We start from the raw sequence: 26,220 nt of genomic DNA on the forward strand, positions 1-26,220 counted from the left end.
CAAGAGAAAGAGGGGTGTGAGAAAAGAGAGCGGCTCCAAATGCGAAGAGGTCCGTTCATTCTGCAAGCAGCTGCAAGCGCTGCAGGGCATTTTCCCATTCGACAATTTTCTTGAATGAGGTCCCGGGTCCGGCACCAATGAGACGCAAGTTCTCTCTCACTTTTCCACTCATTGCTCTGTGTCTCTCTCGCCCAGCCGCAAGCCCCGAAATCCCCCCGGCCTACGAATTAGACCGAGGGTATGACGATATCAGGGTATGACGAAGCAAGAGGGAGGGTGTTGTGAGGGTGGTGAGAAATACACGATAATTTGGCGCAGACTCAATAAGGGCGGCCGGCCATTGGGACGCTACAGAGATGAGTGGCGGATAGCACCTGACAAGTGAATGGCCAACACACGAGGGCGCCGCGTGCTCGTTTGTGTGACGTCTTCTTCATGGCGCCCAAGAAAAGGCCTCACTCTCGCTCTCTCTCTTTCCATCCCGAATCGGGCGGTTTGGTTGGCACTTCCATGTGTTGGTGGTGTGATACGATAACGTTATCGAGTCAGGCCGGCCATGTGTGAAACCGCGCGGCCAGCCCAATTCCTCGGCAAGGCTGCTGGCGCATCAATCATCTCGTCCTAGATGAATTGAGGGGTCGGTTGCTAAGGTTCTTGATCGGACGGTAGCCGGACCTGGGCCGGCCGGCCGGCTTTCTGATTCTCGAAACAATCGGAGGTCGAGTTTTGGAGCTAGAGGGCCGAGATTCGACGAAACAATGCGGTAACGCATCGATGGGCCAATAACAGGCCCAAATCAGTCCCGATCGGCAATCTTTCAGCTCCCTGGTTCGCCCGGTTCCAGGGGGGTTTGCGGGGCCTTCACTGAACGTCCACCGGAATTCAATTGATAAAAAGACGGAACGGGGGGCCAGCCCTCTGTGGAACCGGCCGGGAGGCGCACCTCCGGGTTGAAACAATTCCTAACCTCCATTGCTCCTTTCATCGGATCGTGAAGATAAGAGGTAATTACCTATGGAGTCATTTTTGTCAATTGCCCAGGTAGAGACCCGATTGCACTTTCCCACTCGTCTCAACGAGAAAATTCCCGGCTGAAATTCGGCCTCGACAGAGGATACAACCAAAAAAAAAAAAAAAAAGATTTTCTCGATTAGCCCCGATCTCAGAGCTCGGAATATGCAACCTGCATTCCTACCCCTCCTTTGTGCAGGTCTAGTCCCATCCCATGGAATTGCCCCTCTTTTACTTGAGCGAGAAACATTTGGTGGCGTTCTTTTCTTTCATGCAACCCACTCCGAACCGGCAGCCCCTCATGGCAGTTTCTTCTCTGTCCTTCTAGCGTTGGAACCCCGGCATGGGGTGTTCATGCGTCTTTAAGCCCGCCTCCGCGGGGATGCGGGGTGGTTGTTGAGAGGGTTGGGGTACGTTGTTCTGGCCGATAGACAGCTGGACAGGTAAGGGGTAGGGAGAAGCCCTCAGGGTGAAAGGAACTGAGCGGACTGGTGAATCGTTCATGTCAATCTTTTTTTTGGCACTTTTGTTGGTCCATCCTCGAGGCGATTGATCTGGAAATGGTGGGAAGGCGGCCCAGGGCAACTAATAGTTGGTAAACAGGTGATTTCTTTCTTTTTTCTTTTTTTTTTTTTTTGCTGGTGATTAGCCACGTAGACTGTTGCTGCGGTCACTGCGACAAATTTATTAAGGATAGTGCAAGAAGGCGAAATGAAGAACAGAAATGTGTGGTACCTTAGCAAGGCTTAGAGTTTGTTGTCATGACTGTTGGTTGGTTACTAGGCCAGTTGTCACCCCCACTGAATCAGCCTTGGGAGTCAACCACAAGGCACCAGAGTAGCATATCACCAACAACACATCTCGCCCGGCCCTCTGTAGGGCCTGGATAAACAACGTTCAAAAAAGCCCAACTAATTGCCCGTTTTTCACAACGCGAGGCTCTGGTTATCCCTGGGGCGGAGAAGCACATCCGTTGGCATTGTAGTGTGACCCCTGTCAACGCCAACACCAACATCTAGCACAAGCTTGACAGATCATGGCCAAGCCTCAATTGTGAACCAACAAACGTCCAACTAGCCCAGGATGGTTGCAGTGCTGTCAATGTTTTCTTCCTTAACCCAAGCCGCGGACGGGTCAGCTTTTGTTATGAATAGGGGTAGCTGCGTCCAAACGGCCCGGTGCTTCTCTTTGAGAGGTGTAATCTAGCAGACCCAAAGTAAACACTGCTCACCAAACTGCCAAATCGTCTCGCCTTCCTAGACTTAAATCTCCCAGAATAAGTCCCGCGGCAAACTTAATTAGCCACTACTCTCTCCTCCTCGTGTATTCCTCCTGCCACCCATCGTGGGGTAAAGACAAGCACCCATGGCCAGAAAGAAGAGGAACCCTGACGCTATCGTCGCAGCGTTTGACACCTACTTCGGCAACGGCGAACTGGCCGACTGGCAGCGTTTGTGCCGCGATATCGGGCTCGAGGCGGAGGGCAAAAACACCAGCAGTATCACGCAGTGTCGGAAGGTAATGAAGTCTGCCCCTTTTCTGTCGTTCGCCATAATCTACCTTCCTTGCGTTGTTATTCCCACATTGTTTCGGCCGTGAGGGATTATTTTAAGGGAGGGAATGGATGTAAACTAATGAAAAAATCCTCCGTAGGCCCTAGAAACGGTCCATGTAAACATTTACGACTTACTCCATGCGGTCAGGCTGGGTACACAGCCGCGGCGGTTTGGCAGCGCAAAAGCGTTGAGCAAGTACTGTCGGAACACGGGAAAGATTTACCCGAAGGAAAGGGCGAAAGAGATGGGGCCTGTGAGGGCGTTGTTGAGAGAGGTTTTTAGACATGGTTAGTTATTCTGGGATGTGGGCGCATCGGAGGGTGGTTGATTTTCACAATCGGGAACATGGAGAGCATCTAGGGGCGATTTCTAGTCTCGGTTGGGTTGAGTAATGTGATGGATATCTTTTACTCCCTCTCCCCTTTCTTGTCATTCATTCCAACTCCATGCCAGACAGACCTGATCTCAAACATCCAACATAGACCCCAACCACCCAACTAAGCCCGAATCTCCCACAACCTAATCTTGCCTACATCGTTCCCAACCGCCAGCACATCACTTCCCGCGCTAAACGCCACCGCCGTAATTCGGCCTAGCGGCGTCTGCTCTGTCGGCCAGTTGCGGTACACGGTGCAACTAGGCAGGTGCACGAGTCGTAGCGTGTCCTTCTTCAGCTGGGTACCAAAGGCGAGTAACTGGCCGTCGGGAGAGAAAGTGACAACCGAGATGGCGGTGGTGAGGTGTTCGAAGGTGCGAGTTGGCGTGGGGAGTTTCTTAATCTCAACTGTTGCTGTGGTGCTGCTGTTGTTGTTCCCGGCTTGTTGTTTTTGTTTTGGCTTCGCTAGCAGCTCGTTGCGGTCATACACATTCAACACGCCGCTGTTGGACCCGATGGCAACCCAGCGGTCACCACCAAGCTCAGCCGGCCCGTTGGAGCCACCTAGCGCCATCACCGTCCCGCCAATGGACCCGTCATCCCTCCAGACACCGACAGTCCTCCGCGTCTTCAAGCTCCACTCGGTAACCTGCCCATCTTTACCAGCAATCGTCAACCCTTCGCCGTCCGACCACCACGCAAAATCGGTGACACCACCGCGCCCGTCAATACGCGCCTGCGCAACCCACTGCATGGTCGTGACACTAACAATGTTGAGGGATCCGCCGCCTTTCTTGTCACTCGTGACAATAGCGAGATATCGGCCGCACGGGCTGGCACGGAAGCGTTCCATGGTGCGGTGCTCGCGCTGATGGGCCTGAATCTTGGACACCTTCTTGACGAGGCCCGAGGACAAATTCCAGCTGTGGAAGTAACGCCGGCGGCCGGCAAAAACGACCTCGTCGCCGGCGGGGCCGACAAAGGCCGCGCGCCGCAGGTCAGTTCGCTTCACCTGCACCGAGGTCAACGCCGGGTTTGGCGTCGGGTGCGCGGCGGGGTCGATGTGGTGGAGGTACATGACGGATGAGGTGCTGGTGGACAGGAGAATTGGCTGGCGCGGGTGGAAGGCGAGCGACGAGATGCCGGCCTTGTGCATGTCCGGGATGTCGCGGGTGCGCTGGATGTCGATGGTTTCGGGGCGGAGCTTGCGGCGCTTGTTGGTATTGTCCGCGCCGCGGGCGAACGAGTTGGCATCGCGGAGGAAGGCATCGAGCGGGAGCGGGGCGTTGTCAATTTCTTCGCCGTCGCTGTCGAGTTCCACGTCCGAACCCGGGGCCGAGTCTGAGCCGGCTGACGACCGGCGACGTCTTCGCTTGGAACCGGCGGTGGCATCCTGAGCCCACTCGGGGAGCGGGTAGAGGCGTAGGTACTGCTGCCGTAACCGTTTGGCATACTCTGTCCCACTAACCACATCCTCTGCTTCGGTGTTTCGGAGCTTCCGCAACCTCGTCGCACCGGCGAGGGAGACCGTCAACCGCTCGTCGTCGCTGTCCTCCCATGCCGGCGTTTCTTCGGGCTCTTCTTGTGGTGTTGGCTGCGCCTGCACAATTTCCATCTGATCATCGGAGTCATCGCCCGCATCGTACGTGAATAGCATTGAGTCCGAGAGGCGTGCGTGCTTGTCGTCATTGTCGCCGTCATCGTCTGTGGTTGTCTTGACGAGGGCCGTGGAATTGGTTACCGAGGGGAGAAAGTCGTCGCGGAAGAGTTGCTCGCGGAACGTCTCCTTGCTCCCGAGCACAAAGCGCTCTAAGTCTTCCTCTTCGGAGTCCTTCTCGAGGAGCGCATTTTTCCTCTTCGCGGCAAGTTTGCTGGCGTTGTGGTTCTCGTGGTCGTCGTCGGAAGCAGAGTCGGATAGGGCATCATCGTCGTCAAAGCTGGCAAAGGATCCCTCATCGGAGGACATATCGTCCTGCTTCTTTTGTTGATCGCGCCTCGACATGGTGGCTGTGGAAATGTGGCCAGAATGGTTGTGGTGTTGCGGTGGAAAACCGTGGGGCAGATTGTTGATCCATTGAAAGCAGCTTCAACTTTTTTTTCTCTGGGCTGCAGCCTTGCAGATGCCAAGACATATTTAAGTGGGACCAGTACAAGGGTCTCTCAGCCTCGCCTTCATTCCGCTGAGGATTTGGTAAAGACATTGACGAAGCTCTTCTGTCTTCCTTGATGAAATGTGAGGTTTCAGAAATTAATATCAATTACGCGACTTCATTGAGCTTGAAGCTGTAGTCAGTGTGGAAGTTTGGAACATTTTATGCCTCCATCAACAAGCCTAGAATTTACCATGCCATCAAAGCACACAAACTCTCAAACTAGCCAAACTCAACTTCACAACACCAACGCAGCAACAACACCCCCCATAACCGCCGCCCACCCAACCCTCCTCGCCACCGCGCCATTAGGACTCGTCTGCACCTGCGTCGCATCGCCCGGCGCAAACATCACGGGTACGCTGCTATCCGCCGACTCGTGGATCTCCTCGGGTGTCATCAGCGGGTTGTTGAGCGCGTCGCACGACGGGCGCTGCTCGCCGCTGTAACCCCCGCTGTCGCTGCTGCGGCTGCTAGCGCTGATACCCTCGGGGATGCTGTTTGAAACGGAGATGGGTAGGTCGAAGATGGTGTAGTGGTCGGTGCCGTTGAGGCGGAAGGATTGGCGGATGGAGATCTGGAGTGGGTGATTGGTTAGTAACCTTGAGCTTGGATTTGAACTGAAGGTGGTGGGTGAGGAACGATGATGAAGAGAGAAACATACGTTGTACACGCCCCGATCGGTGTCACCCAACCCTTTCCCCTGGCTGCCATCACCAACAAGACAGTCGGGCCAGGTCCAGCGGACGTGCTTGACGGTGCTGCCAGGCTCTTGGAACATGATGTTGCCTAGGCTGGCGTTGTTGGCCGAGGCCGTGCCGTTGGTAATGGTAAAATTGCGCTGCGTGGTGTAGCTGGACAGGAAGATGCTGATATTGTGGATTTGGCTGGGGCTGTCTTCGGCGTATGGGGGCAGTGGAAGGCGGCCGTTGGTCGAGACATCGAGGGCGACTTCGATGGTGTCTGCGATGCTGGTCAGGCTGCTGTTTTTTAGGAGAATGGTTAGGCTGGACTCGAACATACCTCCGCCGAGGGGTGTGCCCGGCTGGGGAGAGTCGACTATGGCTAGACCAGGGGTGTAGATTTGCCCATTCGCGATGGTGAAGTTGAGGGCTGCGGATTGAGTGGCGAGCAGGAGTGCTGCCGCGTAGGCTGTCAAAAAATTCGGTGCCATTTTGGACGTCGTGGAAAAATTACAACAAATAATACGCAGTTCGAAACTACACCAAGAAGTAAACAAAATGCGGTATGGCCAATGTGCAAATCTAAAAACCCAACGGAGAACGAGTGTAAGAAGGTGAAGTTGGCTCTAACTATGCCCTGGTCTTGGGACAAAATAATAGCATTGAGGCCAAGAGCAGAACCGGGGAAGGGTTGGAGGACCGTGGGATGGCATCAGACCCTTAAATAGTCACCGTGGAAAGAGGAGCAGGAAATTAATGGACGGACTAGCGAGGAAACCGGGTTCGCTTCCCACCCGTCATCCGCGTCGAGTTGACGTGGGATGCATCTATGGGAAAATAAGTAGGTTTTATTCGTGGGTTTATTCTGCGAGGAAAAGAGAGTAAATTTAACTACTTGAGGACACAGAGCATGAATGATTTGCATTTGGTGACAGCCATGCTGCGGAACAGGCCCCGGCACCATCACGCTTTCACATTCTCGTGTCGTCTCAGAGATGACGGGATGGAAACATCGTGGAAGACGGGTAGAACGGATCGCATGCAGGGCAGCACAGGGCGGGTTTCAGATTGACTGGAATTCTTGGGATTCTACACCAGACTTAATCTGGTTAGGCCCAACGTTCGAGCGGGGCTTTGGAGATTCTGCTCGGGGGTATCGGGCCGAGCGCACCGAGACGCACGGGCCATAAGAGCAGTGAATTGAGAGTTTCTCGGACGCAATTGGGAAAGGACTCAGCTAAGTTCCAACACTCCGTTAATTCTTGTTGAACCGGTTTATCGCTGCTAAATCCAAACATCGAGATTGGTCCCCGCCTCGAGCCCTTGTTAAAACATTAAAAATCCCAACGCATCATACGACAAAAACCGTCCAAACTTTTAGTCAAAAAGCCCCTTGATTGGCCAATTACAGCCGCGGTTTTCCCCAAGTGGACTCATGCAATCCCCGGATTCCGCCCTTAGAGTTACATCTCACAAGATCTTTGGTCACGATCTCTTGCTGCGATATCCACCATTGAGGGGCACACTAAGTTCGGAGTCGCGACTTGTACCGATAACTGGAACCAGTCTTTGGTGGAGTTGAATATTTAACATTGGGTCTTCTCGTCATTTGCAAAGCTAGGTCTATTAACCTCAAGACTCCGATACAGAGCCAGATTTCTTCGAACATATCCCACCTTATACAGTTCTTTTCTTCCACATACAAAGTAAACACCAACTCCCAACGGGGAGGTGACCACCATGGCAACCCGCGCCGCCACTGCCTTCTCCCGGGGTTCTGCCCTCCTCACCCCTCGAAACCGCCTCCTCTCATCCCGTCGTTTCTTCTCCTCTTCCCCCTCATCATCTTCCTCCCTCCTCAAAATCTCCCCCGAAGTCACCACCGCACTCGCCCGCAACCAGCCCGTCGTGGCCCTCGAATCCACAATCTACACCCACGGCGCCCTCGGCGACGATCTCGACCTCGAAGGCATCGTCCGTGCACACGGCGCAGTCCCCGCAGTCTGCGGCATCCTAGCCGGCCAACCCACCGTCGGACTGACGCCGGAGGAAGTAAGCCGCATGGTGCGCGAGGGCGCGCGCAAGGCATCGCGAAGGGACCTGGCGTTCTTGTCGGCGCCGGCTGTGCGGCAGGGGTCGGGAGCACATGGAGGTACGACGATCTCGGGAACCATGGTGCTGGCGCGGCTGGCGGGGATCAGGGTGTTTGGGACGGGTGGGCTTGGTGGTGTGCACCGTGGCGGGGAGGTGTCGATGGACGTGAGTGCAGATCTGACGGAGCTTGGGCGGACGCGGGTGGCGGTGATTAGCAGCGGGTGCAAGGGGTTTCTAGACATCCCGCGGACGCTAGAGTTCCTCGAGACGCAGGGGGCGTTTGTGTCGACGTTTGCGGACGGCCGGGACGCGGCGGGGAAGGTGGATTTCCCGGCGTTTTGGGCGCGCGAGAGCGGCGTGCCGAGTCCGGCCGTGGTGCGGGATGAGCAGGACGCTGCGGCGATTATTCTGGCGCAGGAGCAGTTGGGCATCGAGAGCGGGCTGTTGTTTGCGAACCCGATCCCGGAGGAAGCGGGGATCCCACGCAAGGAGATGGAGGCTGTGATTGAGACTGCTGTGCGAGAGGCGACGGAGAAGGGTTTCACGGGCAACGCCAACACGCCGTATGTCCTGCAGCGGATTCGGGAGCTTACACAGGGCCGTAGTGTACCGGCGAACAAGGCGCTGGTACAGGCTAACGTTGCCCGCGCGGCTAAGGTGTCCGTGGAGCTGGCTAAGCTGATGGACGGCGCACCTGTTACGCCGAGGACACAAGGTCACAGCCAGGCCAAGGTAGAGACGTCGACTGCGAAACCAGAGGTAGGGCGTTAGGCCATGAAATATACTTTGCTTATTTTTTCTTCTCAGTCAACCTGCCACTGACACGCGACCTAGGATCATCATCCGGTCGACGTGCTCGTGGCGGGTTCGGTAGCCCTTGATTTGAGTTGCGATTATGCGCCCCTAGAGAGCAGCAGCAGCAGCAGCAGCAGCAAGACCAACATCACTGCATCGACGACAGCATCGCCTGCTCTGCACACTTCCAACCCGTCCGCCATCAGCCAGTCTATCGGCGGAGTCGGCCACAATCTCGCCCTCGCAGCCCACCGTGTCAGCGGGGACGGCAAGATACGCCTTTACACCCTCGTCGGCAACGACATCGCGGGCTCGACCATCCTCTCCGCCCTCCGCGCCGAAGGCATGGACACATCCATGGTGCAACAACTCGACCCAGCTCAGCATCCGGGCGCGCGCACAGCACAGTACGTGGCCGTCAACGACGCCAACAAGAACCTTGTCATGGCTATGGCTGACATGGATATTTTCACCAATCACACGCACACCTTTCCGGGCAACTGGACCGCCGCGGCCGTCGCAGCGTCCCGGCCGAAATGGGTCGCCGTCGACGCGAACTGGTCTGCGGACGATATCCAGACATGGCTGCGCGCTGCTGCGGACCATGACTCCCGTGTCGCGTATGAACCTGTTTCTGCTGCTAAATCCCAGCGTTTATTCCCCGCCTTCAAGAGGAAGACCACACCATCATCACCCTCGCCTCTCGGCGTATTCCCCAGCCCCAGCGTTCACCTCTGCACGCCAAACCAGTACGAACTGCGCGCCATGTACGACGCAGCCACACGCCACGGCTACCTCGACCACGAGCGCTCACCAGCGTGGTTTGCAGTCCTCGACGCGTTTGGCATCCTGAGCGGTGCCCGCGAACGGTTTCTCAATATCCTCACCGAGCCCATCTCCTCTTCTGCTTCTTCTTCTTCAACATCCTCTACAGGGGAAGCAGCCGAAGACATCCCCACAACAATAACTGCCGCAACCGAAATCATCGACGCCGGCATCCCCGTGCAATGCATCAACCTCCTCCCCTACATCCCCACCCTCCTCGCGAAACTCGGCCCGCGCGGCGCGCTGCTGGTTACTATTCTCTCCCACGATGACCCCCGTCTGCGTGACCTAGCCCATGCGCGGTATGTTGTCAGCCGGACCATGAATGAGAACACGGATGTGGGCGGGGTGTATATGCGGTTGTTCCCTGCTGCTGAACGGGTGGATGAGCGGGAGGTGGTGTCGGTGAATGGGATTGGGGATACGTTTATGGGGGTGTTGGTGGCTGGGTTGGCTGCTCAGGGAGGGAAAGGGGGTTGTGAGGTGACGGCTGAGTTGGTGGATGTTGCGCAGAGGGCGGCGGTGTTGACGCTGAAGAGTAGGGAGAGTGTGAGTGTGGGGCTTAAGGGGTTGAGGGGGGATTTGAGGAGGGCGGTGGAATCGAGGTAGAGTCGAGTTGACCAAGGGTGTTGTTGGTATCGGACAGGGTTGTTCTGGAGGAATAAAAGGTGGGTGGTGATGTTAAGCATCAGCCCTTCGTTTCTCGATTGCCAAGGCTTTCATTGACTTCAGACCCAGGTTCAACGATTCACAACTGCAACTCTTTTTCCAAATTCTGCTAATACTCTACCGATTCGCTTAGCTTGCTGCCTGACGGGATGTGACAAGACCGAGCTGACGAATGAGACGCTGGGGCTTGGCTCGAGGAATCCTTTTCGGGTCTTGGAGTCTTGGGTTGCCGTCTTACATTAACCGCCTAATTCAACGTCAACTGTTCCTTCTCACTGTTTATCCTTTAAACATCCCTCATAAAATTTCCGTGTCATAATCTCATAAAACATCAATACCTCGGTAAAAAGACCTAGCTATCACAACACCCACCATGTCGCCATCACGAACCGACGACTTGCGCGCCTACTTCTCGGCGCCCAACGCCACACCCCGGCCCATCCTCACGTCCCTGAATGGCGACCATTCCTGGCTCGCCTCATTCCCCCGCCCGGCTGCCGAGCGTGCCCAGCCAAACAGCAAAACCTTCTTCCATGTTGTGATCGACCCTTGGCTGGCTGGGGAGTCAACCCTGCTGGGGTCTTGGTTCATCTCCATTACCACGCCGGCGCCTGCAGCGATCAACTCTGGCGCAGCCGTCGAAGATGTCGTGCGAGAGATTGAAGCAGAAGCGAACCAGGGCGCTCCCAGGACGGAAGAAGGAACCGACAAGACCAACAACTCCTCACCCATCGACGCCATCTTCCTCAACTTCCACTACGGCGACCACGTCCACGAGCCCACGCTGCGTACCTTCAACCGCGACATCCCCGTCTTTGCCACAGCCGAAGCCGGCGCTCTCGCCCAGAAATTGAACCATTTCTCTCATCTCACTTTCACGCACGATCTCGTCGGCGGTTCCTCACCAACCCAATCCTGGCGCTCCCTGCGTCCAGGCCAGCAAGACAGCGGCAGCAGCAGCGATGCTTCTTCGACCACCACGGCTGCCAGCGCTCTCCCCGACTGGCTAACCGTCTTCCGCATCCCAGGCCACCACGAACTCAACCACGGCACAGCCATCATCTACTCCCCGCCCTCCCCGGACCCAGCAACTGTCCCACAACGCCATGAAACCCTCCTCCTCATCCCTCACGGCATCCGCACCGACCAGCCCGCGCTGCAGGCTTTCCTCACCTTCCTGCGCGATGAGGACCCCAAGGAACGGCTTGACCTCCTTGCCTTGCTGCACCCGCTCAAGGTGAACTACGCCTTTGGTAGGCAGTTCACGATGGGCTTGGAGGGGGGGATGGAGTTGTTGGAGGAGTTTCCTAAGTGTGGAGATGGTAGCGATGGATCTGGGTCTGGATCTGGGTCTGGGTCTGGGAACGGACCGCGGTACTGGATCCCGACGCATAACGCGATGTTGGGGTATGCGGGGTTGTTGGCGTGGGTGATGTGGATTAATGATGTAGTGAGGACGGTGGGTGAGGCGCAGGAGGAAATGGAGAAGAAGAAGAAGGCCCCGAAGGTGGTGGGGGTGGAGAACGGGTCGTGTCTTGTGTTGATGTAGGGCCTGGGGCTGGGGAAGGTGGTTTGCGTTTTCGTACAATTTCGTAATTATTTTCTGTTTTTCTTTTGGACGTGAGTCTTACATACCCCTTGCAAAGGAAGTGTTCAAACTGGTGATTATTACATGTTTGGGACATAGTTTACGTGTGAACTAGTCATTGGTTGACGTAGTCTTTATATGGCGTAGGCGTCAACCGCAAATGCGGTCAGTATGCAGTGGAAAAATAGGTAATGAGGCAAGAGACGGAGAATCACACCTCTCAAAGAAAGAATTCGCAATGTATGTGAAAGTGGTCGTTTTGTTACCGACGATCACGGTACTGTACCTTACCTACCTTAAGTACCCGAATCTCTACCATGTCGATATAACTGACCGACGCCATCCACCCCGAGGACTTCTTTAGACGACAGAGACAAGACTAGGGACAGGAGCAGATAGGTGCTTGGGGGTGTCGTTTTTGACGTAAGATGGCAATCGCGTCTCACGTCAAGTGCATACAGGCCGCATACGTTTGGGCTTTCCTTTCGAGCTCTGACCACATGAGACCTATCGGGCATGTACCTGAGCCGGGCCTTCCCTAGGTAGATAGTATCTTGACGTCCTGTCAAGTGCCATCATGGCTTTCTAATAACCATGACGTTGTTGGTAGACTCACAATTACATCCAGGCGGCCGCGAGGCCCTCCCAGGATGCCAGTGTATAAAGAGCTGCCCACTATGCTCTCTTCTCACTCCCTACGCTACCTTCTGAGCCTCCCGGTACAGACCATCCACGGAATTTCCTCGTTACTCCCAACTATAATTCCTGTATCACTCACCCTGGCCACCATGGCGTCGCTCAACAGCTTACCCCTTGAAATCTTGGGTATGATATTCAAGAATTCTGACCGCATCGAGACGCTGTCGTCCGCGATCCTCGTCTGCCGCCGTTTATGCGCCTCATTCCGCACGGCTTCTTGCGTTCCCGAGGTCGTGCTCTACCGTCAAATCCCCCCGACGGTGCTCCCATACGCCATCGCTTGGGAGGAAGCACGATGCCTCCACCCCGATCCGGTTGACACCTCAATCATGGCTGTGATCGACCAAATCAACAATCAGCCGGACTTGCTTATCGCCCGAGCATTCAAGTTTCCCATGGCACGCCTTATCAAAATGAGCCGTACGCACGACAGGATGCACGGCTTCGTCATGGACTATGCGAAACAAGCCCGAGCCCTCATCGATCCTGAAAGCGTAGGAGATGCGGTGGTCCTCACGTCAACCGAGTATACACGGTTTTGTCGCGCCTTTTACCGCGTTGATCTCTGCAACCTGTTGCTTGAGCTATTCGGCAGCGGGCCTGCGATCGACCCGAGTCTTCTCCACGCTTATTTCCCTTGGGAGAACGAGCAAGTTGCCAGTGCTTTGGAATACCTGAGAGACAGCTTTATCAGGGGTAAGTCATGAAAATCGAAAAGGCGGAACGTTTGAAGATTGTCATTCGCCCCCCCAACTAACCCTTGTAATTCTCGAATAGCTACGTATGAGGCCATGGCCCACGATGTCGAGCTTGGCGCCCGCACATTCGAGGTTTCCGAACGCTTGGAGAATAGGATGATGTTGTTCAACCACGCCTGGGTTAGTTTGTTGTTGTTTCTTTGGTGTTCCATATCCTGATAACGCCCCTTATATAATTACCCCAATCACCATCACACCAGCAAACTACTAGTCCATAGCCTTACGCTAACACGCATCGCACCGAAGCCGATATATCATTCCAAGGCCAAATCCATCACGGAAATGGTGTTCTCCCTAGAGCAATATGGCTCCTATGAGGCTACTAGTCGCACTCTGGAGTCTGTGCGACTAGGCCCGGCTGTGATTTGGGGTGATGGGCCGAATCTAGAGCGAGGACTGTGCAGAGCTGCAGCTCTTTCTTTGGTCGAGGCTTTCGTGAACCCATCGTCGTGGCCACCTCACGCCGGCCAACTTCGGATACGCAACGTGCTGGAGAAAACATTGTTCCAGCATATATTGACAGCGTGTACCTGGACCGAAGACGGCCGACGCCTGCGCACACCGACTACGGCTGACGCAGCGGGCCCAGCAGACAAAGACTCATTCTTGGTCTGGCGCAAGGCGCATGCAGAACACACCATTCCCGATACCATGCTTACCATCCGCTCGACTCGAGATGGTTGGCTCCGCAGGCGCGCTTACTTGTTTTGGGATGAGGAACGGGTTCAGCTCACCATGGGAAAAAATCCTGGATCCGGACGGTTCACTGTTCCTCAGACAATCCCGGACGAGTCGTGGAAGGAGAGAGCTCGGATTTGGAAACATGGGGGCAGCGGCTACTGGAGCGAGGGGGGCATGAGCGGAGTGGTCTGGGGAGGGCCTGATCGAGCCATTCCTTTTATTTGATTCTTCGGCGCTGCGGTTTGCATTTGATGTGCTCTGGTTATCCATTGAATTTATTGACTAGCTAGCTCGCGAACTGGAACGGGGAAGACTTTCAGCATTTGGAGTTTGGAATCCAATCAGCAGAGATGTATGTCAGGATCTACCGCGATTGGCTTCGCTGAATACTTTAATTTGACGTTGTTTTACGGTGTTTCTGGTCAATTCCTAGATAATCAAGTGGAAATTCAGGTACAGATGATGTGGTGAGTAACTCATCGGAGAACTAATAATCGACTGACAAAATCTTGCTTAAGCGCTTTTTAGTTATAAAGCCGTGGATTTCCACTGACAAAGGTTGGGGTTTCGTAAGAGACGATGGGGTGTTTTTTCTTGTGAATGTGGTTGCTCTGTACTAAGGCGTTTGAAATGAAGTCGACTTGCCAGATAAATATTATAAGTAAGGTACGGGAGCTACGAAGCTACCACGTAATTACCTAGGTACCTAATTACAATGTGTACAGTAACGGCCTGACATTTATTATGTCTTTAGCTCACTAATCGCCTAGCTCGCGCGAGCAGGTGGCACACGGGTGAGCACAGGCACTATTAATGCAGCTATCCGTACAAGATCTGCTTCCGTATTCCGTATTGTGGTTAATTAATTAGGTAACTAGGTATGTACCTAAGTACGGACGTACACCAGGCTCAACTTGTGTTGCTAACTTCAGTACCTACCTTAGGTAGTTGGCTCAATTACTCCTTTCACAGCCATGCGCACATCCAGTTGCTGCACAAACCACATCGGCCTAGGCTGGGCCACCCCGGCCCCGGCCCTCTCACCATCCCCATCGTCAGGTTCCAACACAGGCCGCAATTTCTTGCCCAGCGCCGGAAGGACATTCCTAGGAAAATTAAGGCGGTTCCTCGAGGTCGCCAGCACGACAAACCGGTCGAACATGTCGGGCTGGTGCGCGCCGGACACCCTATCCGATAGCGACATCTTGAGGTAGAACCGCGCCCCCTCGTTGGGCGGCGTCAGAATCAGCGAGTTCCCCGGCATCGGGTACGTCCGCATCACCTGCCACGACGGTTCCAGGTTCAGGATCTCGATGTACAGGTTCTCCTGCGACCTGTTGTGCACCTCGATCCCGACGCTACAGCCTTCTCGAATGTTGATGGTGTTCGGGGGGAGCGGTTCGAGGCCCGCGTCTAGGGGAAGGGGGCTTTTGAGTGGGAAACCTCGCAGTTCGGGGACCTTGACGCCTTCGTTGAGGTAGCCAATTTTTCTGACTGTCAGACCTCGTTCTTGCTGCGCCACGTTGTCTGTGGAGAGGTTGAAGAGGTTGTAGAAGACGGTTAGGTGGTCTAGGTGAGAGAGCACGTCCTTGGGCTCCGGTCCTGTGACCACAACCTTGGCTTCAGCTTGGTATGGGGTGAAGAAGATGGTGGAGCTGCCATCTGCTTGCACCAGGACCTTGAAGAAGGCCTCACTGGCGTCGTCTTTGAGCTCGAGAAGCTTGCTCTCCCCGCGGCTGATGCAGGCCCGGATCTTTTGGACGTCTGCTGGATCAGGTCGCTCAGCAGTGTCATTTTCCACAGCCACCGCCGATACCCACACCCCCTTGGGTTGCAGGACGTGGTCCTTCAAGATACTGCATAGACTAACAGCCACGCAGCCGACCCGGACCAGCTCGAGGCTGGTAGAGTTCGATTGGATGTGCGCCTTGCAGGTGAAGTCCGCCAGATCAGTCACCTTAGTCACGCTGCAGGTGGCCAGCGGCGCGGTGTAGTCAGCAAGAGTGGCAAGCGGTCTGTCGCTGGGGTAGATGGCAAAGATATCATCCAGGCACACGCCGTGCGCCACGCCAGCAGTCAGTCCCACCTCAAGCCCTCCGCTCCCCAACCTCTCGACGCCGGTGACGACCACGGGGGGATCCTCTACGCTCTCCACGCCGAAAATATGGCGGTCGCCCTGGCCGCCAAACACCACGTCCTGCTCCCGCGACTTACTCCTCTGCTCATGAGTCTTGAGTGTGTGCGCGACGAGGTTGGAAACGACATCGCAACTGAGCCGGCGCAAGCGATCTGCACCTTTGTTTTGTTCGATGACGCGGGCGAGGCAGTCCGTGAACAGCCCCCTTCGCACATTCGCCCTGCGCGGCACCTCCTGCGCCTTCTGCTTCGGCTGGCAGGCAGCGAGAAAGTTGATCCCCTTGGACGCCGTCAGCCAGTGCTCCACTACGCTCCCGCCGCGGCCCGCGTCGTCGTCGTCATCGTCGTCGCTGTCGTCCGGGTACTGGCCCCGGGCGTCTTCCGGATCCTCCACAGACTGGATGGGTTTTCGGTTTAAATCAAAAAAGTTATCGTCCGGGATCTCCCCGGACCCCCGGACCACCCCACACTCTTCCTCATCATCACCTCGTGTAGCCCCGCCCGAGTGGCAGCAGTCGAGCACGAAGGTGACCGTCGCGCCTTTGTCGGCGATCTGCTTCAGCAGAAAGGCAATTTCCACGTCGCGGAGGTGATCGAGCTTGCCGTCGCGGCGGGCAAGGACCAGGCACTCGTCGTAGTCCGTGTGCTGGCTCTTGAGGTCGGCGAAGATGGTCTCTAGACGGGTGCCGTGGCCCGAGTAGTGGATGTAGATGAAATCGCCGGGCTGGGCGTCGTGGGCGAGGGTTTTGAATGCGGACTCGATGTTTTTGAAATTTGGGAGGCGATCGTTCGGTGAGTTCGGCGGAGAGATAAGCTTGGTAATGTTGTTTGGGGGGATGCCGGCAACCTTGGTCAGGAAACTCTCGGTGGTCTCCACGTCGGAGAGGGAGCCGCGCAGGTTGGTTAATGCAGGGCTGTTGTATTTGTTGATGCCTATCAGCAGTGCTGATTTCCGGCCTTTATTTGATTTTTCCGCCATAGTGTTTGGTCGTGAGTTGTTTCAATCCAAGCTCATGGGCTACAAGGCAAACTAGAGAAGCGAGGAGTTGATAGAGTGCGACAAGATGAAAGATTGTGGCATGGTCGAGCAAAAGCGGCGACTGTGCCAGCCTTGCTCAGCGTGGGTGGGGGAAGTTGGGAGCTTATGGCCAACCTCTGGTCACTGAACATTAGTAATTCCATGGATGGAACGGGACGTCCAGACAACACGGGCAAAGGACGCCGCTCGGTGATCACCGGTTTAGATGTGTTAACATAAGTTGGGCATCATCGCTGAGCAAGCTGCTTTGGTTCTTATGAGCCGGGACGCCTATCCAATGGCTCGAGTGCTTGTCCGGACACCACCTGAACTGATGCCCAACAGCTACGCCACCTGATGCCTAAAAGCGGCACCGACAACAGCTGCAGCAGTGCTGGTCCCAGCCTGGCCGCAACATTCCATTTTAAGCGGAGAATTCCAGCGTATATTACAGTATATTCAAGCAACTGCAAGGCATTCAATTACATATTGCACTGTACCATGACGGCTATAATTAGTCGCCTCGGAATGGTCAGGGTCTTGCGTGGGGGCTCACAGTGGCTTAGACATAGAACTTGTTGCATGATTTGGCCGCTGTCTCCTATGGCACACAGCCTCTGGGACTGTGACCTCGGTCGGGCAACCGGACCTGGCTTCTCTAATTGCGTCTTCATCCGTTCGTTTCTCTCGAATCTCAAACTTGGAGTCTTTCCGCGTTTTGAAATTTCAGTCCAAGCTGGAGCAGCTATCCAATCATCAACACCTACGTTGTGAAGCCTGCTTGGAAACTTGAATCTTGTATAGAACACCCCTACGTGCTATCTACCTCCCTAACTCTAAACTACCTAACTACATCTTATCTCCCACAGGGCAGCCAACGGAACACAAGACGACAAAATCGACGAGAACCAAGCTCGGCATACCCTCGCCAGCTCCTGGTTTCTCGGCCCGTGGGTTGAGAACCTGGACGTCCTCCAGTCAATCCTCGGCAAACCCCTAAATCGGCAACAGCAGACCCGGTTCGGACTCGCAGACGACAGGGGCTAGTACTTATTCATTACAGAAAATATGAAGAAGTTGGATATTTACCAACAAGGCATTCGCACGCTCACCCGAAATTCGGCGGACCTGTCGGGCAGCCTGCTGAGGTATTCCGTGCCGTTCTGGTCGCCGCGGTACAATGCGCATATGAATAATTATGAATACAACGCTGGCGAGCATTATTGGATGTAAGTCCGCGTTTATATTACACAGCCGCTTGAACTGCGGCCCCCAATAACGCTTTGTGGCGGGTGGCCTTAAGACATGTCGGCCATGATTTACAACCCCAACAATGTCGCCACCGAGGCAAGCCTATATACGACCAAACTCGAGCGGGAAGGCGGCCTGGAGTTTTGTGAGATGCCAGGATACAGTGTCCGGGACGAAAGTCTCGCTCCCTGGGGGCATATCACCTGCGTCATGGCTCCGCTGAGTTAATTACATAGTACCTAATTATGGCTTCAGCCAGTTACTTTCATGTCAACCAACGGACAGTACTAATTTCTCCAACAGGTTCTCGAAGCTATTAGGATGGGCCCGTTGCCAATCTTGAGGCCATTTGGGCAAGTAGAAAATCCCCTTTGCTCCCCTTCACGCAAGGGACGAAATCTAATCAACCGCCGTCTCTCTCTCAACAGCGCGAAATCTCAAATTGGACCAATTCTCCCGCAAGCTCGCCATTGAGACAGCAGTAATTATAGATGTCTACGACGTGGAGGGAAGCAAGCCCGGCGCATCAGCCGTCGCTACCTGACTTACCTTACCCACCAGTCGCTAGGCCTTGACCAGGAGGGCCATGGCAGGCTGCTCGGCGAGGCCATTTTCTCGCGCGCAAAGGTTTGTTCAGACCTCGCTTCCCCATTAATTATAACCTACAAGTGGCACCCCACACGGTTAACGCTTTTTTTTCTCTACACTAGCTCTACTGCCATTAGACCACAATGACGTCGAGATCTGAGGATGAGCTCGAGCACAAAGTGCCCACTGACGCCCTCGTCGTTGAACCTTTCATTCGTCTCGCTTAGGAAAGTAAAGGCGTGGATGTCGAGGGCGAGAAAGACTACATCCGAGACAAGATCCCTGTTCGTGACAACCAGGAACTGTTCGAGGACAAAGAAGTCTGGGAGTGGTTGTATAAGCTGGGAGGCGATCTCATGATCAACGCCCTTGCGACCAATTTCAAGATTGGCGATGAGGTGAATCAGGATGTGGTGAGTCAACTTTCCCTATTCCCACCCAAAAACAAAAAGAACACAACAGAAAACCACTCTCCCACCGTTGCACACAGACGCTGAACGGCCGTCATCAACCAAACCAGCGCGAAGCCAACTGCCTCAGCCAATGGAAGCTTTCCGTCTCATCGGAGAACGACGTGGTCAAAGAGCGACCCCTCCTCCTCACATCCTCCGAGTTCGGAAAGAAACCGTGCGGCAATGGAGTGGTTGTTGTGCTGGATGATGTGTTGGAAGCCAGCTTGCAACCCCTGTAAATGCCCTCCTTCCTTCCCCGTGGGCTCTTTTGATTAATACCTATTACGAAGTACTGCAGCGCATGCGGCATCTCTCTCTTAGATATTAGCGCGTAAAACGGGACCAGAGTCCATGGACTAAACCACAGACGCATGTAAAAAACAATCAAACGGGCCGAAGACAGGACGAGACTCGGACAAGTGTATCGTCAATCTCAAAGCCCCGGGCCGCTCTCTGGTGCAACTGCAGGGGGGCTAACCACAAGGCGTTTGTGCACAGGACGTACGAGGAAGCGAAGAGTGGAGACGCTGAAACTATTGCCACGGGGACCATCAACATCGGCGACACAGCTGCGTCTAGGCTGACTTGGGTGATGTCAATAATCAATATGGATCCTGCTGCTGAGGATGAGGACCATCAACATTGAGGTGGTCCCGGCTCACAGCTGCAGGTGGCTGGTTTGGTGACCTGGTTTGGGGCTAGGGCAAAAAGAATACTGGATGCGCGAAATACAGTGGTGTCATTTGTCCACTTGAAAAAAAAGAAAAGCTTACGCGTGCAGGTAGGCGTATGGGCTTGAAGAGTCTGGTAGGAGCCACCAGCCACGTAAATAAACATTGTTCGTCCATGCTGGGGAGATGATTGTTGTCGTGGGTCAATCCATGGTTTTCTCGTCGCTGCCCGTGACCTGTTGCTGACTCCATCCGTCAATTATCTGGTCAGGCCGTCAGGGGGATCTTTTGCCACTTTTTCCGAGGCATGTCATGGCTGCCCTTATTTTGCCTCACCTGGCAATCCCGGGTCCGTAAACCGTTGCACTGCGTCGTCCTTGCCCTACTTTTCTCTCTCCCTCTCAAATCATTTCACGTACAGAAGTTCGGCAGCGTGTGGGTGGAGCTTTTCGGGCGTTACCGTGTTACCGTGAGGTAAGTGTACATGTACCTGCTGAGACAATGCCCAACAGTTGGGTACCTATCATGCAGCACTAAGCCCCCCTTCCCTCTCGCCGAACACTTGAAAAATGTTCATTGCCCCCTTCTGACTAGGTAGGTAGCCGAGAGCTAAACTGAGCTCAGCATTCAGCTCCGTCCCCCGCGGCATATTGTACTCTCATAATCACCTCGCCGAAAGACCCGAAACCACCGAATTCAATTACTCCACAAGGAAACCTCTCGAAAGAGGAACAAATTTGAGTAAAAATGAAGGCACAAAACCACACAGACTAAAACATCCACCACCAAAAAAATTAAAATAAAAAAATGGGCAGCCCAAGCCTAGCCCACACCTACCGCACCGCCATGCGCCGCCACCGCTTCGGCTACGCCCTCTACGAGCCAGCCCCCTTCGCCCGCCTACGACCGGGCATGCTGGGTTACCTCGACGACGAGTACCAGCGGTGGCACCCCATTCTCGACCTAACCGACCCCGCGGTCGTCCAAGCCGCAGGGTACGGTCCGCTGCGGCCGGTGCAGCGCAGCCCGCCCGACACGCGCCGCTACGGACCGTTGACGGCGGATAAGGTCACCGAGACGAGCGTGGAGATGAATGCGGGCGTGGGGGCCGGGGCCGTGGGTTTGCCGGTGGATGTGGGCGGGTTGGTCCGGTACAGCACCGCGGGCGGGTTTGGGGCTGTGTTGCTCTGCGGGGATGAGGTCGTATCGGAAGGGTTTGACTTTCGCGATCCGTTTTCGTTGTGGCTGCAGCGGCATGCTAAGTTGCTGTTTGCCCGGTATCCGGATGCGAAGAGGCATGGGCTTTGTGCTGTGACGTGGACGTATTCGTCGACTGATGTTGGGATTGCGACGTGGGAGAACTCGGAGGGCAGCGTGACGGTTGGGACACATGTCGGCGCCGCGGGGGTCGCAAAGTTCGGTCCGGAGGTGTCGTGGGTTCGCGGCGCGTCGAGCAGCGGGTGGTCGACTTGGAAGGACCAGAAACGCGTCGTCTTTTTTGCTGGCGTCAAGATCAAGAGTGGTTTGTTTGGGTCCCTACGGGAAGAGCCGGAGAAGAACTGGCGTAGCGCTGGCGATGCTTTTGTTGTCCAAGATGGTGAGAATGCTCCCTACACGGTTTCGGTTGAGCAATTCGGAGACGATTGGTATCACATTCGCAAGGCTGGGGAGGGAGGTCATATTGCGGCTGAGGATTCTGATGATTCTGATGATTTTGATGAATCTGATGCTTTTGATGATTTTGATGATTCTGATGATTCTGATGATTCTGATAATTCAGCTAATTCTGATGACGAATAAGATGAAGAAAAGGAACAAGTTGGCGATGATAAAGAAAACCTATCGGCGAGTGGTACCTGAATTTTTTCTTTCTTTTTTTTGTCGATATATCAATTTCACATACATGTTGGGTTGCTATCGAAGGCAGAAGGGTGTTTTGTCAGACACCAAAGTGAACAAAAGGGACCCAAAGCGATTCCATGGACGGTTTCGGTTCATATCCCACTCCCTCTCCCTTTCTCGGCCCTGATCTCTGCGCAGTGTGACCTCCATCATTGAGAGCCTCCCCACGTGGTACGGCTATCTCGTTTCCCTTGTCATCTAGAGCTCTAGCCTTAGTAGCGTCAGTGCCAGAACCGCGGGTATTCGCGCCAACCTGACCGTCTCGTGACTCCCTCAACGCTCGGTGAAGTCCGCGATAGACGGCTTCATCTGTCTTACCCTCATCGCGGATGGTCTCATAGAACTTCCGGGCCACGTCAGCACAAACGGGGTCGGACACAGCCCACAGGGTGCCTACAACGTGACGGAAACCCGCAAGCTGGCAGGCATAACCGAGATGGATCCCTTCATCCACCAACTCGAGAACCTCGTTTGCCCCCGTGGAACAGGCAGAGAGATAGGCAAGAAATGGTGGCTTCTCCTGCAGCTTCTTGTTGCGGAGGTCTTCCACCGTCAGCGGGTTTTCCTCCCAATCGCGGAGTAGAAGCGCGCTCTGGGAGGGATCTGAAGCATCCGACGTGCCGTGCCCCGCAAAGTGGAAGATATCACATTGGCTGAGCTGTGTCAAGATGTCTTTTTTGTGCTGGACTGGCCGAATCGCGGTCGCATTCAGCGCCGGACAGAGTTTCTCTAGCATGTCGACCTCGACCTCTGCGTGCTGCAGCGGGGAACGATGTGGTGTGCTCTTCATGGAAACCAACAAGGCGTTGATTGGGCCGGAATCATACTGCGGCTTCCTCTGGCGACGGCCTGCGAGCAGAGACTTAAGCGATAAGCTGTACGACGACATGACCCGATCAAGAGCTGTTTCTCCAGAGTGCCTGGTGTGGTATCCAGCGGCATGAAGTGGCAAACTGCTGAGGGGACCGACCGGTATCCACCAAATGTGCGGCCATGAATTGTCCTGCAGAGAGAGAGGGCGGTCGAAACCAAGTGCGTCGAGAATGGGATGCACGGCCGAGGACCATAACCACTCCAACACCGACGGCAGTGAATCGGGACCGTCCTTCAGTCGCTTGACATTTGCGTGGATGTCTTCCTGGCTCAAAAGGGGAAGCTCCAGCAGCCTGATTCGGTGCTTTTCAACAATAAACGCATCGCACCGCAACGAAGACACGTTCACCACGACGGCAGGGTCCGGGTCAGCCGCTTCCATGAGCTGCTCAACGGTAGGCGGCATCAAAAATTGCTCAAAACCTTTATCGCTGCGGATTTTCGTGAGAAGGGATTCCAAGTCCTTCACCGCTTGCCGGCGGGTTTGTGCACCAGACTCCCGCGATCCCCCCATTGGTGGTAGAGTCACCAGATTGTCATGGCCAGAATCCAAAATGTTGCGGAGTTTGGAAAGCTCATCCGCCCATTCTCGGTGTTCCTCTCGGAGGAATGACAGGTCGGCCCGCAGATCAAGAACAAGGCCCGAGATGATGCCTCTCCCGAGCTCCAGCTGCTGCAAGGCATACGAGGCCTCCTTCCTTGCATTCAAGGCAGCGGCGGCGGCGGCGGCCCCGACGCCAGCAAATTTCTTTAGCCTTTCCTGCTTGTTGACATTCTGCATATGTCGGGGGCTCACAGCGTGGAGAAAACTAACGGCATTGTCGAGGTCCGTTGAGACTTCCGTCCAGAGATCTTCGAGTAACATCGATAAATCAGGGGAATTGAGACGCTTGAGCGACTCAGCCCAAGTTGCCGCAAGCTCGCCAGCCCGAATTGCAGCATCGATTCGAACCGCAAGTGGAGCATTCTGACAGGCCCATGCTCGCTGGAAGGCTTCTCTGGATTTCGCCAAATTCGTAGTGTCGCCTGTGTGGCGAGATCGCTCAAGCAGCGCGTGCCCCAAATTGAATTCCAATTCTCCTCTCTCGGGATCTGAGAGACCCCCTTGAAGAGCCTGTCTAAGAACCTTGATGGCCTCATCCAAGTCCTCAACCTTGCCATCTTGTTCGTACTTGTACTTTTGCATTAGTAGACCTGACAGAGCCTTGGCCAACGTCACGCGCATCCTCATAACATCATCGTGGTCAACCGCCTCGGCCGCTTGTCTGTTGAGGTCAATCGCTTGCTCAATGTCTTGCAAGTTCTTTGACCCCATTTTGAATCGTAAATCTAGACAAGTGCTGAGTACAGCGAGCCGAATGACCCGCTCCGGATCACGCCGTTGGCCAGTAAGGTCCAGCGCTTGTTGCCCATAGTCAATGGCATTGTCGAGATCGCTGAGTACGCCGGTGTGCTGCGCTCGTAAAGGGAGGAGGATCGCTAGCATGTGTAGCTGCTTCGGTCGATCACCGTCTTCCTTGCTCATTAACTCCAGCGCACTCTCTATGTGTCGAATGCTTTCATCGAGATCAGCCACATCGCCTTCCTGCTGAAAACGGGCTGTCAGTGCACCTACCAGGCAGCCTAAGTTAACAATGTAGTTGGTCTTGTCCTTTGGGATCAGTGGCAACTTGTCGGTGAGAACGCCGATTATGCGGTCCAGATCCTCGGTGTTCTTTGTTTGCTCGAACCGCCTCCACAGAACTACCACTAGAATGTTGGAACCCTCTTCCATACTTTCCCAGTCCTCCCGTGGGTTTGCTATCTTCACGGCGGACTCAGCCATGGTAATGGCACGCTCGGCGATGTCCAGGTCGCATGTGCGCTCGAACAGCATACGTAGCGAGAGAGCGAGGTCACACAGAGTCATGGCCGTGGGAGGCCAGTCCTCGGATATCATGTCCACCGCCTCTTGACCCAGGGTGATGGCCCGATTGATGTACTGTATATCCTTTGTGTGTTCGTAACGGTGACGTAAAATTTTAGTTAGGATGTAGACAGCCGTATTCCACAACTCCTCCCCTGGGCACGTGGCTAAGACAGCTTCTTCTCCAAGCTGCACAGCCCTGTTCAAGTCATTCGGGTTTCCGTGGGACCCCATTAATAAGAATCGATGCCACAAGGCGCGGGAAAGTGCCATCACAAAGACCGCATGTAACGTATGGCCTTTTGGCACAACCAACAAGACGGGTTCGGTAAAGTCGATAATCAGATTGACGTCCTGGAGCGATTCCGCGCGCGCAAAAATAGCCCCCAGCTCCTCCAAAGCCCACCTTGCAAAAGTGGTTAATCTTTCGAGTACTTGCTGTTCATGAAAAGCGTCCGGATGTTGTGAGAGTGCCACAGCTTGTTGAATGGTGTCGACAATGTCCCATTCCGACTCCCGTGCCACCGGTCGAAAGGAGTCGATAGTAACAATGGCCTGCCTTAGCATATTCTCCATCGGTGGCCGAATATTTGATGATCTGATATGACTTGCTGGTTTCAAGGAGTGAAAACTCCGGTGGCTGTGATGCAGATAAAGGTCATAAAGGAGCTTTCGGGCAGGCCCCCAAAAGTGTCGCCGCTACCTAGAGGCTGGCAGTATTGATCCAGGCTGTCAAGGCTCAAGTTCAGCCCCGCCACAGTGCCACTCTGCTGGGTATAACGAGTCGTATGGCCAGCGAAAGTTGTGGCCATTGGTGTACATGTAAAATGCGTCCCGTCGCTTTTGTGATTTGTGTCGCCATAATTAACGTCACATGCCGCGTTGGCATTCAATGAGACCTGACTACCTAGAGGTTTCCAATCTGTCGACCCCTCCCGGCCGTTCCCCATCTTGATCATCCTCTTCCCCATCAAAATAAGGAACATCAGGAACAGAAAAGGTGTCGTAGAAATCGTCCGTTTTGGCCGCTGATACGGTGTCACTTGTCGGGTCGTAGAGGTAAGATGATTGTCAACCCCGGGGTATCATACACAATGGTCATCAAACTACCCATCACACGGCTCGTGGAAAGCTGAATTGTTGGAACAAGAACCAAGCATGTATCAATGAATGGCGGCGAGGCCCGGGCAGTTGGCAACAACGCCTCTGCATCAATGATCAATCACTTTAGGAACGCCCCGCAATGGAGATGAACAGAAGGGTTAGGGTTGATTCGTTCCCGAACAAATTGGGCGAACCTCGAGTCACCTGGCCCACGTAACCCCTTTCCTCTACAACTCCAAGTCGCAAAAGGCTTCCGTACTATGTACAAGACGGAAGCACATTTTGTAGCTTCATGGGTACCTAGATCGCGCCGTTCACCCCCTTGTTCACCAGCCAGCGCTCGCCCATGCCCCACCTGCTCGTGCGCGCTGTGGTATAGGTGATTCGGAAGCAAAAGACACATATGCCAGGAAGTGGCCACCTCACGCCGGCCG

At 54.7% G+C, this 26,220-nt stretch overlaps 9 protein-coding genes across 9 annotated transcripts; 6 read left to right on the forward strand and 3 right to left on the reverse strand.

Annotated features, from left to right (window-relative positions):
• Nucleotides 1-2,376: 2,376 nt before the first annotated feature.
• Nucleotides 2,377-2,859, forward strand: C8A04DRAFT_39003 (uncharacterized protein; the record flags this gene model as incomplete). Its single annotated transcript, XM_062784419.1, has 2 exons — nucleotides 2,377-2,529; nucleotides 2,665-2,859. 2 exons carry the CDS (start codon nucleotides 2,377-2,379, stop codon nucleotides 2,857-2,859), a joined length of 348 nt encoding a protein of 115 aa, XP_062634985.1.
• A 205-nt stretch (nucleotides 2,860-3,064) lies between these two features.
• Nucleotides 3,065-6,267, reverse strand: C8A04DRAFT_39004 (WD40 repeat-like protein; the record flags this gene model as incomplete). The annotated part of the gene is made up of 5 exons (XM_062784420.1): nucleotides 3,065-4,937; nucleotides 4,996-5,049; nucleotides 5,378-5,695; nucleotides 5,765-6,056; nucleotides 6,117-6,267. 5 exons carry the CDS (start codon nucleotides 6,265-6,267, stop codon nucleotides 3,065-3,067), a joined length of 2,688 nt encoding a protein of 895 aa, XP_062634986.1.
• Nucleotides 6,268-7,516: 1,249 nt separating this feature from the next.
• On the forward strand, nucleotides 7,517-10,099 carry C8A04DRAFT_39005 (Indigoidine synthase A like protein-domain-containing protein; the record flags this gene model as incomplete). Its single annotated transcript, XM_062784421.1, has 2 exons — nucleotides 7,517-8,629; nucleotides 8,705-10,099. 2 exons carry the CDS (start codon nucleotides 7,517-7,519, stop codon nucleotides 10,097-10,099), a joined length of 2,508 nt encoding a protein of 835 aa, XP_062634987.1.
• Nucleotides 10,100-10,532: 433 nt separating this feature from the next.
• Nucleotides 10,533-11,708, forward strand: C8A04DRAFT_30860 (uncharacterized protein; the record flags this gene model as incomplete). The annotated part of the gene is made up of 1 exon (XM_062781545.1): nucleotides 10,533-11,708. One exon carries the CDS (start codon nucleotides 10,533-10,535, stop codon nucleotides 11,706-11,708), a length of 1,176 nt encoding a protein of 391 aa, XP_062634988.1.
• Nucleotides 11,709-12,535: 827 nt separating this feature from the next.
• C8A04DRAFT_30861 (uncharacterized protein) lies at nucleotides 12,536-14,110 on the forward strand (the record flags this gene model as incomplete). The annotated part of the gene is made up of 3 exons (XM_062781546.1): nucleotides 12,536-13,142; nucleotides 13,224-13,324; nucleotides 13,451-14,110. 3 exons carry the CDS (start codon nucleotides 12,536-12,538, stop codon nucleotides 14,108-14,110), a joined length of 1,368 nt encoding a protein of 455 aa, XP_062634989.1.
• A 715-nt stretch (nucleotides 14,111-14,825) lies between these two features.
• Nucleotides 14,826-17,000, reverse strand: C8A04DRAFT_13948 (caspase domain-containing protein; the record flags this gene model as incomplete). The annotated part of the gene is made up of 1 exon (XM_062777908.1): nucleotides 14,826-17,000. One exon carries the CDS (start codon nucleotides 16,998-17,000, stop codon nucleotides 14,826-14,828), a length of 2,175 nt encoding a protein of 724 aa, XP_062634990.1.
• A 1,344-nt stretch (nucleotides 17,001-18,344) lies between these two features.
• On the forward strand, nucleotides 18,345-19,976 carry C8A04DRAFT_30863 (uncharacterized protein; the record flags this gene model as incomplete). Its single annotated transcript, XM_062781547.1, has 5 exons — nucleotides 18,345-18,435; nucleotides 18,859-18,917; nucleotides 19,106-19,291; nucleotides 19,369-19,565; nucleotides 19,829-19,976. 5 exons carry the CDS (start codon nucleotides 18,345-18,347, stop codon nucleotides 19,974-19,976), a joined length of 681 nt encoding a protein of 226 aa, XP_062634991.1.
• An 832-nt stretch (nucleotides 19,977-20,808) lies between these two features.
• Nucleotides 20,809-21,861, forward strand: C8A04DRAFT_39007 (uncharacterized protein; the record flags this gene model as incomplete). Its single annotated transcript, XM_062784422.1, has 2 exons — nucleotides 20,809-21,676; nucleotides 21,803-21,861. The coding sequence occupies 2 exons, from the start codon at nucleotides 20,809-20,811 to the stop codon at nucleotides 21,859-21,861; spliced, it is 927 nt and encodes a 308-aa protein (XP_062634992.1).
• A 79-nt stretch (nucleotides 21,862-21,940) lies between these two features.
• On the reverse strand, nucleotides 21,941-25,258 carry C8A04DRAFT_39008 (CHAT domain-containing protein; the record flags this gene model as incomplete). Its single annotated transcript, XM_062784423.1, has 1 exon — nucleotides 21,941-25,258. One exon carries the CDS (start codon nucleotides 25,256-25,258, stop codon nucleotides 21,941-21,943), a length of 3,318 nt encoding a protein of 1,105 aa, XP_062634993.1.
• Between the last annotated feature and the right edge of the window lie 962 nt (nucleotides 25,259-26,220).

The sequence above is a fragment of the Dichotomopilus funicola genome (genome assembly GCF_033296635.1).
Source record: "Dichotomopilus funicola strain CBS 141.50 unplaced genomic scaffold C8A04scaffold_56, whole genome shotgun sequence".
In the NCBI taxonomy this organism is placed as follows: Eukaryota; Fungi; Ascomycota; class Sordariomycetes; order Sordariales; family Chaetomiaceae; genus Dichotomopilus; species Dichotomopilus funicola.